At 36.8% G+C, this 17,400-nt stretch overlaps 1 protein-coding gene and 1 pseudogene across 1 annotated transcript; both read left to right on the forward strand.

Annotated features, from left to right (window-relative positions):
* Positions 1 to 229: 229 nt before the first annotated feature.
* Positions 230 to 5,107, forward strand: LOC115425315 (arrestin domain-containing protein 3-like). The gene is made up of 6 exons (XM_030142775.1): positions 230 to 657; positions 753 to 822; positions 2,681 to 2,828; positions 3,000 to 3,102; positions 3,229 to 3,491; positions 3,638 to 5,107. Exons 1-6 carry the CDS (start codon positions 381 to 383, stop codon positions 3,731 to 3,733), a joined length of 957 nt encoding a protein of 318 aa, XP_029998635.1. The 5' UTR covers positions 230 to 380; the 3' UTR covers positions 3,734 to 5,107.
* A 6,564-nt stretch (positions 5,108 to 11,671) lies between these two features.
* On the forward strand, positions 11,672 to 16,656 carry LOC115425314 (arrestin domain-containing protein 3-like; annotated as a pseudogene).
* Positions 16,657 to 17,400: the final 744 nt, after the last annotated feature.

The raw sequence follows: 17,400 nt of genomic DNA on the forward strand, positions 1-17,400 counted from the left end.
TGATGTGACCTTGACACCCTTCACTGCTAAAATCTTCAGAGTAATTTTTGCATTTCACAAATTCCTCCCACTGGCCTGGTTGGACCCTTTGGCCCACCTGCTGTGGTCCGCAGACCGTATGTTGTCCCTTCTCCATCAGAACCTCCCCTTCCTTGACCTCCTTTTATCTGCCACATCTTTGGGCTGGGCCTCACGTTTACGCATGCGCACTCCTCTTAGGACTGCACAGTGTTGTTGTTTTGTCGTCATTGTAAAAAAAAAACTGTTGACTTATTTCTTCGCATCTAATATAGGTTTTCTTGCAGCGGGGAAACTTTAACTGATACAAAAGTAGAATACAGTGTTTACAGAAGCTGAATTTACGCACTCCGGTGTCAACCATGTTCGAGTCTACCTTCAAGAATTTCAGTATTAATTTTAACGCGTTGAATGAGAGGAACACAGTGTCCAGTGGGGACATCCTGACTGGAAACATCACCTTCAAACTCACCAAGGAAACCAAGATCTCTGCAATAACCATGAAACTCATAGGAAAGGCTCATGTGCACTGGTCCACTTCAGGAGGAGGAGGGAGGAAGAGACGGAGGCACCGGAGACATTTTTCAGCCAAACTGGAGTTTTTCGACCTGAAAAGTGTCATATTGAAAGAAGACGGTGGTGTGTGCAGTCACTGGGGTTTTAAGGAAAGGCACGGAAACTCTGCAAGTAATGTTTTAGGGAGTCACTGAGTTTGTTTTTGTTTTTTTTTCCAGCTCTTGGTGGGACTACTAAACTTCTGCCTGGAACTCATGTATATCCGTTCACATGTCAGATCCCACATGGGTGTGTATGAGATCACAGATGACACACAACACACACACACACACACACACACACACACACACACACACACACACACACACACACACACACATCACACACATCACACAAGGGGTTTAAAGACGAGGAAGTGTGGTTCTGGGACTGTCTTTAATGTGGTCTAAAGGTAAACAGGTACCAAAAAACAACATGTGTTGCAAGTATGTTAGTGTGTGACAGTGTCGAACATAGGACTGCAAAAAAAAACCAAAACAAAAAAAAACAACAAAAACCCTTTAATTTTACTGCAAATTAATTTGTTGATGGTTAAGTTTAAATGCAATCTAAATTAATTATTTTTTCAATAAAATGCCAGTAAGTGGTGTACCAAAGCCCAAGATGAAGTCCTCAAATATTTCTTTGGTCCACAACTAAAAGAATCAATAATAAGAATAAGAATGACAATAACAACAATAATAATAATACTAATCATAGATGATGTGAGTTAGACATATTTTCTCAAAAATCAACACAATTATAAAGTTGATATCTAATAATTAAATGCTTGATGATAAGTTGATAATTTGTTGCAGCACCACCTCTACAACTATTTTCCAGACTGTACAATCTGTCATGACAAATATCCAACTGTGATATTTTTTTTGCATTTATTATGTTACAGTGTCTTTAAAAAACACCAAAAAGTCCATTTTAATAACTTGGTATACATGTATGCTTGCGTAGAAAGCCATAATGATTTCATTTGTCCAAAAGAGTCTTTTTGCATAGAGACATTAATTTTGCTGTGATGGATGGAGGCAAGTTCCATAGAGAGAATGATAGTTGCTAAGCAACCAAGACATTATCTGATTAGCCAATTTGATCATATATGGGTGATGTAAGCTACTTAAAAATTATCATATTTTCCATGCCCTCAGTGTATTTTATATAAAAAACATTTTAAATAGAAATACAGACATTTTAGCTGGATAGGGTCCAGCACCTGTCACAGCCCTAGTGAGGATAAAGCAGGTTCAGAAGATGAATGAATGAATGAATACAGACATTTTGATACAGACACATAGATTACACATATAGATTTAATGCACATTTTAAAAAAGTCATTGTGTTAATGCCTGTTGTAACATTAACACACAGACTCTCTCAAGTAAATACAATATCAATCAATCAATCAATCAAATTTTATTTATATAGTGCCACATCATAACAAAAGTTAACTCATGACACTTTACATTTAGAGCTGGTCTAACCCAGACTCTAAAGCCAGTTCACAGAAACCAACAGAATCCTCCAAGAGCAAACACTTGTCTCAAACCGGAGGATGGTCGTCTGCCTTGACCAGTGGGGGTTAAAGAGAGAGAGGATTAAAGGAAGAGAGAGAGAGAGATTGGGTGAGGGAGGAAAAAGGGGCAGAAATATAGATGCACTGCAAACTGATCTGTAACTGTTAAAAACTAGAATTGCTTTTCCTAGTTACTCCAGTAGGAGTTAAAGGAAGTCAAAGGTGAACAGATCTCATGGGATAGTCTGCCTGCACTTAAGTCCAAATGCTGAAACTCTCAGTATGTTGAGGTGGGACAGATGATGAAGAACACTGTTCACTCCCACACACAGTGGGACACTGGTTACTGTCGTAGTCACATTCTGTATGCTCATCAGTCTAAAGAGGAAATCACCTTATTTATAAATATCAAACTACAAATAATTCTATATAACTTTAGGTGCTATGACGTCATTTCTTTAGTTTCTTGAATATATTAAATTTACAGACCTCTTGTTTGTGGTTTGCATCCTCACCTTATTGTAGTATCACACCTTTCTTTTTTCTTTCTTTGTCTTTTTTTTTTTTTTTTTCTTACAGAAATTTCCCAACCAGCTTCCATGGGGTTCATGGAAAAATAGACTACGTCATTACAGTGGGTATTAGCAGGCCATGGCATCTTTCCAAGGACTTTTTAACAGAGCTGAATTTTGTAAACCATATTAATACCAACCAGCCAGAGCTGTGGGTAAGTGACCATTGTATCAATGACAAACTTATCCTGCTAGGAGACAGTAGACCAAAAAGTGCTAACATTTACAACTGTTGTTTGTGACTGAGAGACTGAAATTTCCAGCCTTTGCATTTAGAAATGCTAAGTTGTGATAAGTCAGTAACATCTGTTGGTTTGTTTTTTCAGGCTCCTCTTTCAGGGCACAATAGTACGACCCTGTGCTGCCTGTGGTGCGCCTCAGGTCCCATCGAATTCACAGCCACTGTGGAAAAGAAAGCCTTCACACCTGGTATTTGTTCTATCCATATAAATATTCAGAAAAATGCATCTAATGAATAAGTACAAAAGGTGATGCCTGGAAATGTTTGTAAAAATAATGCGACCTGTCCACATCGTGTCCTTGTCTTTCATTCAGGTGAGACTGTGAAGGTGATATGCGACATAAGTAATGCTTCAACTCGAACAGCTACGCCAAAGGTGAAACTGCTGCAGAAACAGTCGTTCTTCACCCACAGCGGATCCAGGAACATTGTGGATAAAACGTTAACTTCACAGACTGGAGAGCCCATCAGTACTACCTCCTCTGATGTGCACACTGAGATCCTGATCCCCATCCCCCCCTCTGCCCCACTCACCATCTCCAACTGCAGCATTCTGCGCGTCGATTACACTATCGAGGTTGGTATAACTGGATGCACAGGGCTCACTTTAGCTGAAAGTTTTTACAGGCAAACAACACATTCAGTGCAATAAAATATATCACATTAACCTATGAGTCATTAGTTTTTATATCTTGTAATCTTTTGTCTGTTTTTCTTCAATAGGCAAGCCTCTGCTTGAGCGCCGCTGCTGACGTCACTGTGATCTTTCCTATCATTCTTTATAGTATTCCTACGCATAATCTTCTTCCTCAACTGTGAGTATTTCCACTGTATGTTTCATAGTCCTGTCTCAGTCAGATATGTTAGTTTGTATCTTATACCTCAGGTCTTTATTTCCAACTGGTATCCTCAGGTGCATATGTTATTTTTACAGTTTAATGTAAAGTTCAGCCATTATTTTGTATTTTTGCCATCATATTTTTATGAATATATCTGCTCTGCTCTACATGTTATGTTGTATTTCCCAACATACTTACTTTGGCTATGTCCCAAGGCTTTAAAATTTTACATCTCAGCAGTGACGACTGATGCCAAACAAAACTGGATGGAATATAACAATATGAATATGGGAATATGATGTGTGTGAAGAGCCAGGTTTTTGATATGTAGCTCAGCTGATAATGTGCATGTTGACATGATTTTAATATTAGACTGAACTTCATTTTAGGGTTTTTTGGAGAGATTAAACTTTCATATAACTAGTGAGACCTCAGTGACAACCCCAGAACCACAGACCAGCTGCTCTAAGGGCCCTATGTGACCGATGCATAGCCAAGTGGTGTTTTACCTCTTACCTGATTAAACTACAGTGCCTTCGCAAAAATACAGAGGTGGAGGAGATTAAACACAACATGGGCGAACAAGACAAAAGTGTTACCTGCAAAAATCGTGGGAGGTTAATCCACTTCTACATATTGTTTCTAGAGTCCTAAAAGCGTCTATCTCGCTACAGTCACCATGGCAACACCAGGCAAACAAAAATGGACAAGAAAGTACAAACAGCTTTGGTTGGTGTTGGGGTGCACACATGTAGCCTAAGTGATGCTTTAGTCGTCCGATGAGGGCACAGGACGTGAACATATTCACACAGTAATCAAATAAATACAGTTAAAAACAGCTTCAGTGAGTGTTAGCATAAAGAACAGATCACAAGATGAGTATTAGAATAACTTATACATATTTCCTGAGCCCCTTCTGTGGTAGCTCAGTGCTCAAAATGTGCGAAGTGCTAATGCTATTTGCTAATGTGTGTGTACAAAGGGGATAATAGAGAAAGTTAGCTTTAACCTTAAGCTTATATTTATATATTTCTAAGTTATATTTGTAGTAGTAACCCTTCCTCTGGTAATTTTAACCTTCAAAGACTTTTGGTGACCAAAAGCATGTACTGTCCTAAAATGTCTTAATAACTTTTGCATCACTAAGCTATCATCCCACTTAAATAATTCAGGCAAATGGAGTTTCTCAGCTTTTCACTGATATCAGATATGACCCATTTGGATGTTCAGAGGCTCCATAATAAAGATGAAAACACCATCATCTTCTGAAACATTGATTCACCAGCAAATCACATGTAGTTTGACCAATGTAGAGGTTGTAGATGCTTGCTTTTATATTCAGTTAGTGATATATCGTCGGCTTCCTGATAAAACCTGCTATGTGACTTTTGGCAAATTTTACAGGAGAAACAAAATACAGTTTATATAACAGAAAACTGTGAAATATGACAAAAATATATCTGTTCCTTTAATGTTGGTACTTATGATGGAATGTAAACAACTTTCACAGGAGACTGAAATTTGAAGCTATTACCAGGTTTTTATTCCCAACCAAAAATGTCACTTAGCAGGTTTTATCAGGAAGCCGACGATATTTTGATTAAAAAAAGAAAAAAAAGCTACATTTTCTCCAGTTCTCTGTTTTTGATGTAATAACCTTGAAATTGAAATATTTATGAATGTCTACATGGTCACTAAATTAAATCAGCCTCCAGAGAAATACCTGCTTGACACTAAAAATGCAAAATGCAAAGGATGTAATTCTAATACATGGTGGTAAATCACTTAAAAGGGTTAAACAGAGTGAAAAATTAATTTGGGCGATGCTATAAGAGTAGCTCTAGGTCTTTATGAGTTAAGTGAAGGCGGGGTCCCAGTGGCCCCTTTGACCTGCTAACATACAGACATAATCCTGCCTGCATTGATTTATTTTTGCATCCCAAACTGCGCAGAAAATTTAAGGCCTGTGTTTGTGACACAGATATTTTCCTGAAGTGTCCTGTGTCGGTTGGTGAATCATGTCCACCACATCCCAACCAGAGCCTCCTGGTGGTAATATAGACCTGTCTGAAAGTATTTTTCACGGTCAAAAGGTGCCTCCTAACAATCGGCTCTGTCATCAAAGCTTTCTTTTACAAGAAAAGAAAGTACATTTAAATGAACGTTTCCCTTCAAACAACATTTTGTGCAAAATAAATACAAATGTTGCACACAAAAAGTAAGGATTTGCCAGAGCATGCAAAACTAAAATTTACAAAAAAAACCCAAAAAACATGAAACCTCCACAATTGCTAACATCACATGACTCTGGGTCATAACTGTTGACTTTACACCAGAGTTTTTCAACCTTGGGGTCGGGACCTCACATGGGGTTGCCTGAAATTTCAAGCAATTGATAAAAAAAATGTAAATTAATTACTAATAAAAAATATTTTTTAATGATTCAGTATATATTTCATTACAATTAAAACACCACACAGTTTTTCTGATAAAAATCAAGTTGAAATAAAATGCAGGATATAACATCTGAGACGGCATATCTTGATTGACTCGATCATCTAACAGCATGCGTTACTAAGCTTCACCCTCCCCAGACACAGTCAAAACCGGACCGAACAGAGAATGGAAAGATTTCTTCACCTGTCTGGCCCCACTAAGACATCTCCAAGAGAAAAATGTCTCTGTTTTGGATGTCTGGGGTCGCCAGAAATTTGTGATGTTAAAATGGGGTCACAAGCCAAAAAAGGTTGGGAACCACTGCTTTGCACTCTCCACTAGTATTAACAGGTTTTCTGTTAACTGTTACAAAGATAACCACAGTAATGAGGTATTGTGTTTACAAAATGTTTTCTGTGATTCACCAGATTTTTAGATGTGTATGCTATAGTTGTCATCAATAAGTTAGTGAAGAACTCAATAGACAGTATAATTTTCAAGGTGTGCGTGTCAGTGTAATTAATCAATAATATTGTGAGGATTCAGCAAGTGACTTTACAAATACAAGCCAAAGAGCTTACTCTGTGGAAACTGCCTTATTATTATTACACTATCCTGTTTTTATGTTTTTAAGAATTGTAAATGGAAGCACCACTAAGGCCGTTGAAATTTATGAAAAACAAAGGTAAATGTTGATGACATTTCCTCAGATATTCTTTGTGAAGTAAATGTTTGATCTACAACCTTTACTAACATGCTGTGATTGTAATGGGAGAGATATATCAAACCTCTGTCACACAGAGCCTTGGAAAGAATTATGCACCACAGTGATTCAACATTTTGTCATTAGTGTAAATACACAAGAGAAGATAGAGGCCTGTATATGACATGTCTTGTGCACTAACTACACATGAATGTTCACTTAACAAATTTTACATATGAATATGTTTTTTCTATTTTATTGAATTTGTGTAGAAAATCACAGGTGGTCAAATAATTCTTTCCGAAACTGTATATATTAACATTTGCTGTTACCAAATATATGTATGTATTTAACTCAACATTACGACTAAACTCAACTATGGATAATGTTACATTTTGTCTAAGATGAAATAATAATAGTGGCACATTTTACATGATGTTATTAAAAATTAACATATAATAAAGGTTATGATGTATGTTTCTGTTTCATGGTCTTTTTTGCTTTATTGGTGTCTAAAAAGATTCACAGTTAAAACTGTTTTGACTAAAGTAATAATTTCCCACCCATTACAGTATAAGTATATTCTTTAAATGCTGTTCGATGAAAGCCACTTTTTACCTCCGCCAAGGAGGTTATGTTTTTGCCAGGGTTTGTTTGTTTGTTTGTTTGTCTGTTTGTTTGTTTGTTTGTCTGTCCGTTAGTGTGCAACATAACTCAAAAAGTTATGGACAGATTTGGATGAAATTTTCAGGGTTTGTTGGAAATGGGATAAGGAAGAAATGATTAAATTTTGGTGGTGATCGGGGGGGGGTGGGGGTGGGGGCACGGGGGGGGGGGGGGGGGGGGGGGGCACTGATCAGCCTTGGCGGAGGTCTGCGCTCTCCGAGTGCTTCTAGTTTTCCAATTGTTTTGAGACTTACACCCTGTCCCATGTGCAGTCCTTCTACTCTCCTACAGGGGGCAGCCGTGCTCTCTCCATTTATTGCTTGGTTTCTGTACCATACTTTTCTAACTAAATGCCAGACCTGTCAAATGTCTGCTGCTGCTGCTGCTGAAATTGCTCCCTACAATGAAATAAATTCCACATAGCTGCTTCTGGATGGTGAGTATGATGACACGAACCACAGCAAAAAGCAAGCACAGGGTAAATCACTGTTGAAGGTGGAAAAATAATGACATTCTCACCAATTGTGCAAGCTGACTCTTGGACCAGTGACATATCAAGATATCTGTATATAGTCTTATATAAGTGACTTCTGGCTGGTTATACTTTGACACTAAGATGGTTCACTGTGAATAGATGTAATATGTGTGATTCATTAGTGCTAAATACTAAATTATTATTAATACTTAACACTTAACTAAATATTTTATTGAACTTAATTTACATATACTCCATCTAACACCCAAGAGTAGAGTAAAAAAAGATTAAAGAATGTTTTTCCAGGGGTGCAGACTGTACATGACACCCCCACTTTATGACACGATTCACATATTCACCCTGATTTCTCTTCTTAAGCATAGTGATATATAAACTAAACAATTTCAAGTATGTTTCATACAGTTCACATGTCCTGAAGCCACTGTAAGCCTACAATCTATTTGCAGCAAAGTTTTGACTGTGACCCCTAACCCTTTACAGAATAACCCTCATTTATTTATTTATTTATTTATTTTCACAGTTATTTATTATTGCATTTTTTACAGCAGTAGTGCAAAAAAATGTCTGAACTAGAAAAGCACTTGGAGAGCGCAGACCTCCGCTGAGGCAGATCAGTGCCCCCCGCCCCCTGATCACCACCAAAATTTAATCATTTGTTCCTTGTGCCAGTATCAACATTTCCTGAAATTTTCATCCAAATCCATCCATAACTTTTTGAGTTATCTTGCACAAGGACAGACAGACAAACCAACCAACGCTAGCAAAAACATAACCTCCTTGGCGGAGGTAATAATAGGAATTGTTGTTTTTATACAGAACAGAACATATACAAAATGCACACACAACAAAAAAACAAAACAGAAAACATCACAAAGCAAGCCACCCATCCTCCTGGACATATGTAACAGAGTTTGTGAGACGCAAACATGCACTTAAACATAGGTACAAAATATCACAGAGAGAAGAAAAAAACAAAAAACCTCATTTATTGGTTGGTAGTTGTTCAAGTTGCCCACAGTTTACCTGGAAATAATCTTTATTAAACACCAACACTGCAGGACAATATACAGTAACTTCACTGACACCTTTACCAGTTGTTACTCAGAGTCACTGAATATGAGACAGTTTTATCTGACCCACCATAAACAGCAGGATAGTTACTTTTACACCTACACATTTAATGTATGTCCTTCTGAAATGATATTCTATTGAAAAGAAACAAATAAATAATAAAAAAAATGTATCGGAAAAACTGTTGGATCATGCTGTTTCCAATCCAGGCATTTATTTAATGTAAAAAACCCAAAACTTTTACTTTCCTGGGTCTGAGGAGGAGAATAGTACAGTGATGTAGCTGTATTTTATGTTTTTAATTGTACGTTAAATGACTAAACTGGCAACAGAAATATACAAAAAAAATTAATTCTTAAAATTACCCATGTCATCCCACCAGTGTTGTTGAGCAGTGATCTTAATATTCTGTGTGTACATCCTCAAGAAAACAATTTTTAGGATATATTTTTGGTACTATGTTTAAATGAATGATTTTCAGCCTGAATATATTTAATTATTTATTTAGTTTTCTAATACATTTTTTGTTCTTCTTTATTTACATACACAGCTTGGCCAGCTTTTCTGAGTAAATTCCTGTGTTTGAGCTCCAAAAACTTGTCTAACTTTTACAGATGCAGTGAATAGATTCTCATTTCTTAAACAACCATCAGTTTGATAGAGAGAATAAAGACCGGACTGTGATTACAGTCTTCTTCCAGTATATTAGTACTTTCTAATCCATGTGATGTTTTATTATGTTGGTCGTTTTTCCAGGACAACAGAAATGAACTTCTCTGCTAAATCTGGTGCATGCATCTTGTTCTTTGCAACTAATGCCAATACATACTGTCCTGTAACCAAATAAATAAATACTAAATATTAAAAAGGTCATGTGGTCTAATGAGTCCAGACTGACCCTATTCCAGAGTGATGAACGCATCAGGGAGAGAAGAGAGGCAGGTGAAGTTATTACCCATCATGCCTAGCACCTACAGTACAAGCCTGTGGGGGCAGTTATGGTCTGAGGTTTGCTGAGTTAGTCAGGTCAGTGATGTGATGTATCCAAAAAAGGATAGAAATAAAAGTGGAAGTTATATTAGTAGTGTTGTAAGCTTATCCAAACAATACAGCAAATGCCTGCAGCAATCAAATATATTTATTTTAATATTATACGTTTATCATTACATGTTTATATACGCATATAGTTCAAGTTTAAAGCTCTACTCGTCATTGTGGTTCATATATGACTGGTCATCAGAAGTTTATTTGACCTGAACAATGACTTGACAAGATTTGTATGACTTTTAGCTGATATTCAAACTGACTTGCTTGATGTTTGCCAAAGACAGATAAGATTTAAACACTCTAAATCTACTTGCTTACTTCCATTTACGTGTTTTGACTCCCACCTCTGATTTGAACAAACACAAAAGGCTTAGATTTTTGTTTTCGTCAGCCCTGCAATGAACTAGAGACACTGGCATTCAGAAAATGGGTGAAGTTTTAGATAGAGATAGATAGATACTTTATTAACCCCTAGGGAAATTCATTCAGCAGCTTTGCATACAGCACAGGAGACAAAACAGACAAAACAAAACCAGAGGTTAGTTAGTTAGTTTGGTTAGTAGCCTGTACAATACTGTAAACAAAACACTTCTAATTTAACCCATAAAGACCAAATATCCATCACTGACTAAAAGCATCTACTGATCTAAACTGTTTAATACCTGTTGATCCACTAATCATACCAATCCATGTAAATAATTAACACACAGTTTGTCATCTTTTCATGGTGATCAGATATGACCCATTTGAATGTTCAGAGGCTCCATAGTTACAGTGGAAACACCATCATCTTTTACAACATTGATTCACCTGTAAAACCCATGCAGTTGGATCAGTGACAGTGGAAGGATATGCTTGGTTTATGTTCAGTTAATGACAGATTTGACTGTAAAAGTGACATTTTCCTCAGTTTTCTCTGCTTTTGATACAATAACCCTTATCTTTAATATGAGCTTTTATGAACATTTTCATGATCAGTGAATTAAATACAGGAAAATACCTGATTTATAATGACAAAATACAAAATACAGAGGATAATATTATAAATAAATGGCAATAAATCACTTAAGAAAGGTCAGATATAGAGAAAATTCATTTGGGAACTGACATAAAAGTAGAAAAATCTGTAGAAATCTGTTTTTTTTTTTTACAGCAATTTTTCCATTTAGCTCCAACAGACTCATCACCTTATTTTCCTCTCTCAAACCCTTGCATACCATGGACAGCTTTGCATCAACATGCATGCATATAACCTGCTTTTTTTTTGTTTTTTTTTACACCTATATTCTTAGATGCAATAGATATTTGTGTGTCAACCAGCTGTCCCTCTCATCAAGAAGCATCATTTATTGCGCTTTGGCCTTGTGGGATTAATTATTATCTACCCAAGCAGGAACCTACACCTCCCAACGTACATAACCTCTGTTCTCCGTATCTCCTGTACCTTTATCTAGCTGCGTCTGTTTGTCAGGTATTGCACTTAGCAGTCGTCGACTATCATGACCAATCCTGTCAAGAGCTTTTCTGTGGGATATAATCCTATTAACGAAAGCAATGTTTTTAGCAGCGGTGATCACATTACAGGACAGGTTACACTGGAACTGGGGAAAGACTGCAAAATAGACTTACTTTACATTAAGATGAAAGGGAAAGCAAAAGTTAGCTGGGTTCAAAATTATGGAAGAGTAATTGTAGTACACCGTAGCAAGGAGAAGTACTTCAGTATCAAGCAATTTATCATTCAGGAAGGCCAAGGTAAGTGATTCTCCTTAAGTTATTTATGTCAGACTGCAACTGTAAGCTGTAATGTAACGTATTTTATGATTTGAGTTGGTTTTATATCAAACAGTTTTCAAGATTTGTCCTGCGTCGCACTAATTAATGTGTTGGTTTAACACTTATATGTTGAATATTGTCATGTTTTTAAGGTAACAGTAATGTCAGCAAGGGCTCCACCGTCTACCCATTCACCTTTCAGATTCCTATACAGTAAGAAAGATTTCTAACATGTAGCCTTGTCAAAAGTTTTATATTTGTTCTTTGTAACTTTTATTCTAAATACCAGGTGGGACAGTAAATGTTGTGCATATAAGTGGGTACCGTTGACAGCAGAGGTTCCTGTTTATGTGCAGACATCACTGTAAGGGTAATACTGTCCTTTATTGTTTGTCCAGATGCCTGCCTTCAACCTTCAAAGGTGAACATGGTAAAATTAAGTACAAACTAGAGGCAAATCTGAGCAGATCGATGAGGGCAGACACAAAAGCTTCAGCAGAGTTCACCATGCTTAGTAAAGGACACGATCCATCCTTTATGGTGTGTATCTTACAACACAAACACTCATTAATGCATCTCCAAGGATCTGTTTCCTGACTTTTATTAAGCTGCTGCAAAAATGACAAATAACACTATCTTATATTCATTTGTATTTTTCTATTAGATGCCACAGCAGGGTATGACTGATAAAAAAATGAAGCTATTTGCCTCAGGAACAGTCAGCATGGATGTTCGTATTGATCGAACAGGCTTCCACCAAGGTAATTTTCAAGTACATGTAATGATCACTTGCAAGTACATTTATTGTAGAAAATATATGTCTAATTTCAGATTTTTGTCCATATTTTATAGTTTAATCTTAAAGACCCAGCACTACTTTTAAGTCAGTTTTCAGCTGATATTATCTCTATATCTAACCTTTCTTAGATGATTTATCACCATTTGTTTATAATAATATCCTCTGTATTTTGTATTTTATCAGTAAAAATCAGGTATTTTCCAATATTTAATTCACTGATCATGTAGAGGTTCATAAAAGCTCAGATTTAAGTTGACAGTTATTATATCAAAAACAGAGAAGACAGCAGAAAAAGTGACTTATTCTGACAAATCTATCATTAATTGAATATAAAACAAGTGTGTCCATCCACTGTCATTGATCCAAATCCACAGGTTTTACTGGTGAATCATTGTTGTAGAAGATGACGATGTTTCCACGGTAACTACAGGGCATCTGAACGTCCAAATGGGTCATATTTGATGACCATGAAAAGATGACAAACTGTATTTTACACCAATTATTTACATATATTGATAGGATTAGTGGATCAACAGGTATTAAACAGCTTAGATCAGTAGATGCTTTTAGTCAGTGGTGGATATTTGGGTCTTTATGGGTTAAATTCCTTGCAGGTAAAAATAGAAGTAGCAATGCCAGTACAAAGTTCCTTATTGGTCACAGGACTGTTTTATGGCTTAAAGATAAAATCTCCATAAATAACACATGTAATAGTCATCAGTGATAACAACTAGTCTTTACACAGAGACTCAACAATGAGTAAATTACAATTTGTGTTTGAAAAAAAGGAAAAGGAACATAAGAGTCATTTAATTAGTCATACTTCTTTCCATGTTATGGCATGTGGTTAGCTGTCAGTATGGTACAAATGGGAAGTAATGTGTTATTTCCCGCTCATGAAAATCTAAAAGGAGATTTTTCCACATATTGTCACCTTCTTAAAATAACCGCTAATAATATTTTTTGATAAAAATTACTTTTTTGTTTAAATTATCAAATACTCAAGTTCTGGTCAAGTTTTTTTGTGTTTCCTGAAAAACCTAAAAAACGATTTAGGTAATTATTTTAAGAAGGTGACGATATCCTTGCTTTTCCTTACATTCCATACATTTTCAGACGGTGCCTGTTGAGTGTCACATCATTACAGGGGGATTATTGATTATTTATATTTACTCTACATTATTGCTGTCCCTCCTTACATTGAAATGGACTTGAGCTAAAATGGACTGGATGATAACACATTAGAAAGATGTATGGAGCAGAGTTTATTGAACAAGACAAACATAGTGTTGTAAAAGATGACAAAACGTGACAAAACAAAATAAAGAGTGAGTGGACTTTTACCATCTTTTAGTACACCAATAAATGATAACATTCTGACCACTGACAGATTAAATGGTAATGATACTGATTATTTCATTCCAATGTGACCTTTCACTGGGCTGGATGTATATATTAGGCAGCAAGTGAAATTTTTTTCTCAAAGCTGTGTGTTGGAAACAGCAAAATGAGCAACATAAGGAACTGAGTGACTTTGACCAGGTCCATATTGTAATGGTGATGACTGGGTCAGAGCATCTCCACAACTGCAGGTCTTGTTGGGTGTTCCTGGTCTGCAGAGGTTGGTACCCACCAAAAATGGACAAAGGAAGTACATCCCAATCTCAGGCCAATGGACTTTATGCACAGCCCCACTACTTCCTGAACTTCAGGTGGGTCCTTTATTTCCTGTCTTTCATTATTGGACACACTGATTCATTCAGGTGTGCCTAATTAATCGGTGGTCACAACAAGAAGTAGCAGACACTCCTGGATTAATCAGTGTGTCCAATAATGAAAGACAGGAAATAAAAGACCCACCTGAAGTTCAGGAAGTAGTGGGGCTGTGCATAGAGCCCTTTAAACATCACTGGGAGGTTCTGGACAAATAAATCTGATTAGGGCTGTATGATACTGCAAAAAACTGGCATTGCAATTTTTTTAACCCTGCGATATATATTGCGATATGAAATAGCTGTGTGGTGCCGATGTAAATGGTCAAACAATTTAGTTATGTTACTTCTTGTTGTGGCAACAATTGCAAGACACTATAGAGTCAGTAGTGTCTATAGTATCGACACAGAACACGTGTTTCAATATCATCATTCTTGTGGCTGAAATAATTCTAGATAACTGACGTTGCTTTTCTTTTTGGCATCAAGTTTTCATTTTGGGTGATTTTCTCTTGTTCATTGCTCATTTTTCAATGTTGTTACCAGCAACTTACTCCATGTTTAGGGGCGTGGTCTGCCTTAGCAAACTGATTAAGAACGATTGCAACTGGTGGATCGCTGTGCGCAGTGTGTGTCGGGTACCTTTGAACTTAGATGAGAACATGTTGAGTTCATTTGCCTCCTACATTGCAAGACTTGTGATGTGACAATTGCGCATAAGGTACATCATGATGACGATGCTCTAATGATATTTTTGTGCAGTTCTAAATCTGATCCATGGTGGTCCACCTCTCTACCTCCAGGACTTCATGGATCTGCTGCTAATGTGTTGGTCCAGATACCACAGCACACCTTCAGAGGTCTGGTGGGGTCTAGGCCTCTGGTCAGAGCTGTTTTTATGGAAAAAGGGAAACCTACACAATATTAGACCGGTGGAAATAATGTTATGATCCATAGATGCTCGATTGGTTGAGATCTGGTTGTTCTTTAGATACTTTTGGCAGGTACTAGACACTGTATATTGGGAATTGACTATCACAGTTTCTCTCTGGTCAAAGTTTGTCAGATTCCTACTCTTGCCCTTTTTTGCTGCTTCAAACACATCAGCTTAGAGGACTAAATGTTCGCTTTCTGCCTAATATATCCCACCCACAGGTCCCGTTGTAATGAAATAATCACAATTAATACTACTTTGTCTGTTAGTGGTCACAATATTATGATGATCGGTATATTTGTGTGGAGCAGACTTAATATCCCCTTGACATATAACTCAGAACAGGCAGAGTAAACACTTGGCTGAGGGCCTTTTTGCTTTTAAAGCTGCCCTGGGGGAGGATGAGGCGAGGGGTATCCATACAGTAGACTCACCATCGTACGTACCAGTGAAGAATACACACATTTTACTCGTTCTAGTGTCCATCCCACTTGTGTCTTGTCAGAGGCAATGCAGGAGAAGTAACCTATTATATTATTATTGTTCAAAACTGTAGTTGAACCAACACTGTATAAACTTAATTCCTGTTTGTGTCCATGTTTGCAGTTAAAACTCCTCTGTATTTACTGATGCTCTAATCTGCAGGTGAAGGCATAAAAGTTGTGGCCTCCATTCAGAACAAATCATCTCGGGATGTTACACCCAAGTTCTGCTTGTACAGGAAGCACAGTTATTTTGCAGATAAGACGAGGAAAGTAGTAACTAAAACTCTGCTGAAAGAGGTGGGTGAAGCCATCCCACCCTCTGCATGTCAGACTGTGACCAGGATCATCACCATCCCTCCAGACACAGATCCATCCGTCCTAAACTGTAACATCCTCAGAGCAGAGCACAGGCTCAAGGTGTGTATCTATTCATTCCAAAATTTTTTTTTAATCTCCTGGTTGTTACAAACATCTGAAGTTTCAGCACAAAATGAAACTTTTTTTTTAATCATCATATTTCTTAACTGCAGGTCTATCTGGACATCAAGTATGCCTCAGACCCAGAGGTTAAATTCCCTATAGTCATCCTGCCTGCTTTGGAAAACACAGATAAAGACAAGGAAACTGCTTATTTTCCCTTTGGATCTGCATTTACAGACGCCTCAGGAGAAACCAACTCAGCACAAAACCCTCCACCTTATTCAACATATGGGATGTATCCAACTGTGTCTGATTTTGGTGGAAAATCCTAGAAATACAAACTCTCTTAGAGCACGGAGGAGTGTATGACCTATCCTGCTTAACCCTATGACGCCAAACGTATCATATTTGATACATGAGTTTTGAAATCCTCTACATGATCAGTGGGATATTTTTTTTTCTTGAAAAATGTGATGTATACATTAGATGCATGCAATATACATATAATCCACCAGGGGGGAGGAATTAGTTCACCAGAGGCCTTTCCAGTGACACTGAAAGACTGGCATTAATGAGGAAGGAGACAGAACTTTGCCAATTTTGAAAAATAATTACCTATTTGTCTTATGTTTGTGTTATAATATGTTTTTGTTTGTTCAAAATAATAATATTTGAGCATTGAGACCTGATGTATCAAATATGATACAGAAATGAAACTCATACATGAAAATTGATATTTGAAAAAAAACATTTTTTGGTTGTTTAGAAGGACCAATAAAAGCTCCAGTTTCAAATAAATGGAATTTTCTGTCAATGATTAAATAGTTCAGGCTTTACAAGGTTAAAGAGTGTTATACAGTTGCAGAAAAAATTATTAAACCGCACTTGTTTTCTTCAATTTCTTGTTCATTTTAATGCCTGGTAAAACTAAAGTTACATTTGTTTGGACAAATATAATGATAACAACAAAAATAGCTCATAAGAGTTTAATTTCAGATCTGATATCGAGCCATTTTCCATGTTAGAAGTATTTTCAAGCAAAAAAAAAAGTTGGACCAAAATCTTGTTTGTTTTTTTTCCGGACCACATACCCCCCTTGCGA

The sequence above is a fragment of the Sphaeramia orbicularis genome, chromosome 9 (assembly GCF_902148855.1).
Source record: "Sphaeramia orbicularis chromosome 9, fSphaOr1.1, whole genome shotgun sequence".
Lineage (NCBI taxonomy): Eukaryota > Metazoa > Chordata > Actinopteri > Kurtiformes > Apogonidae > Sphaeramia > Sphaeramia orbicularis.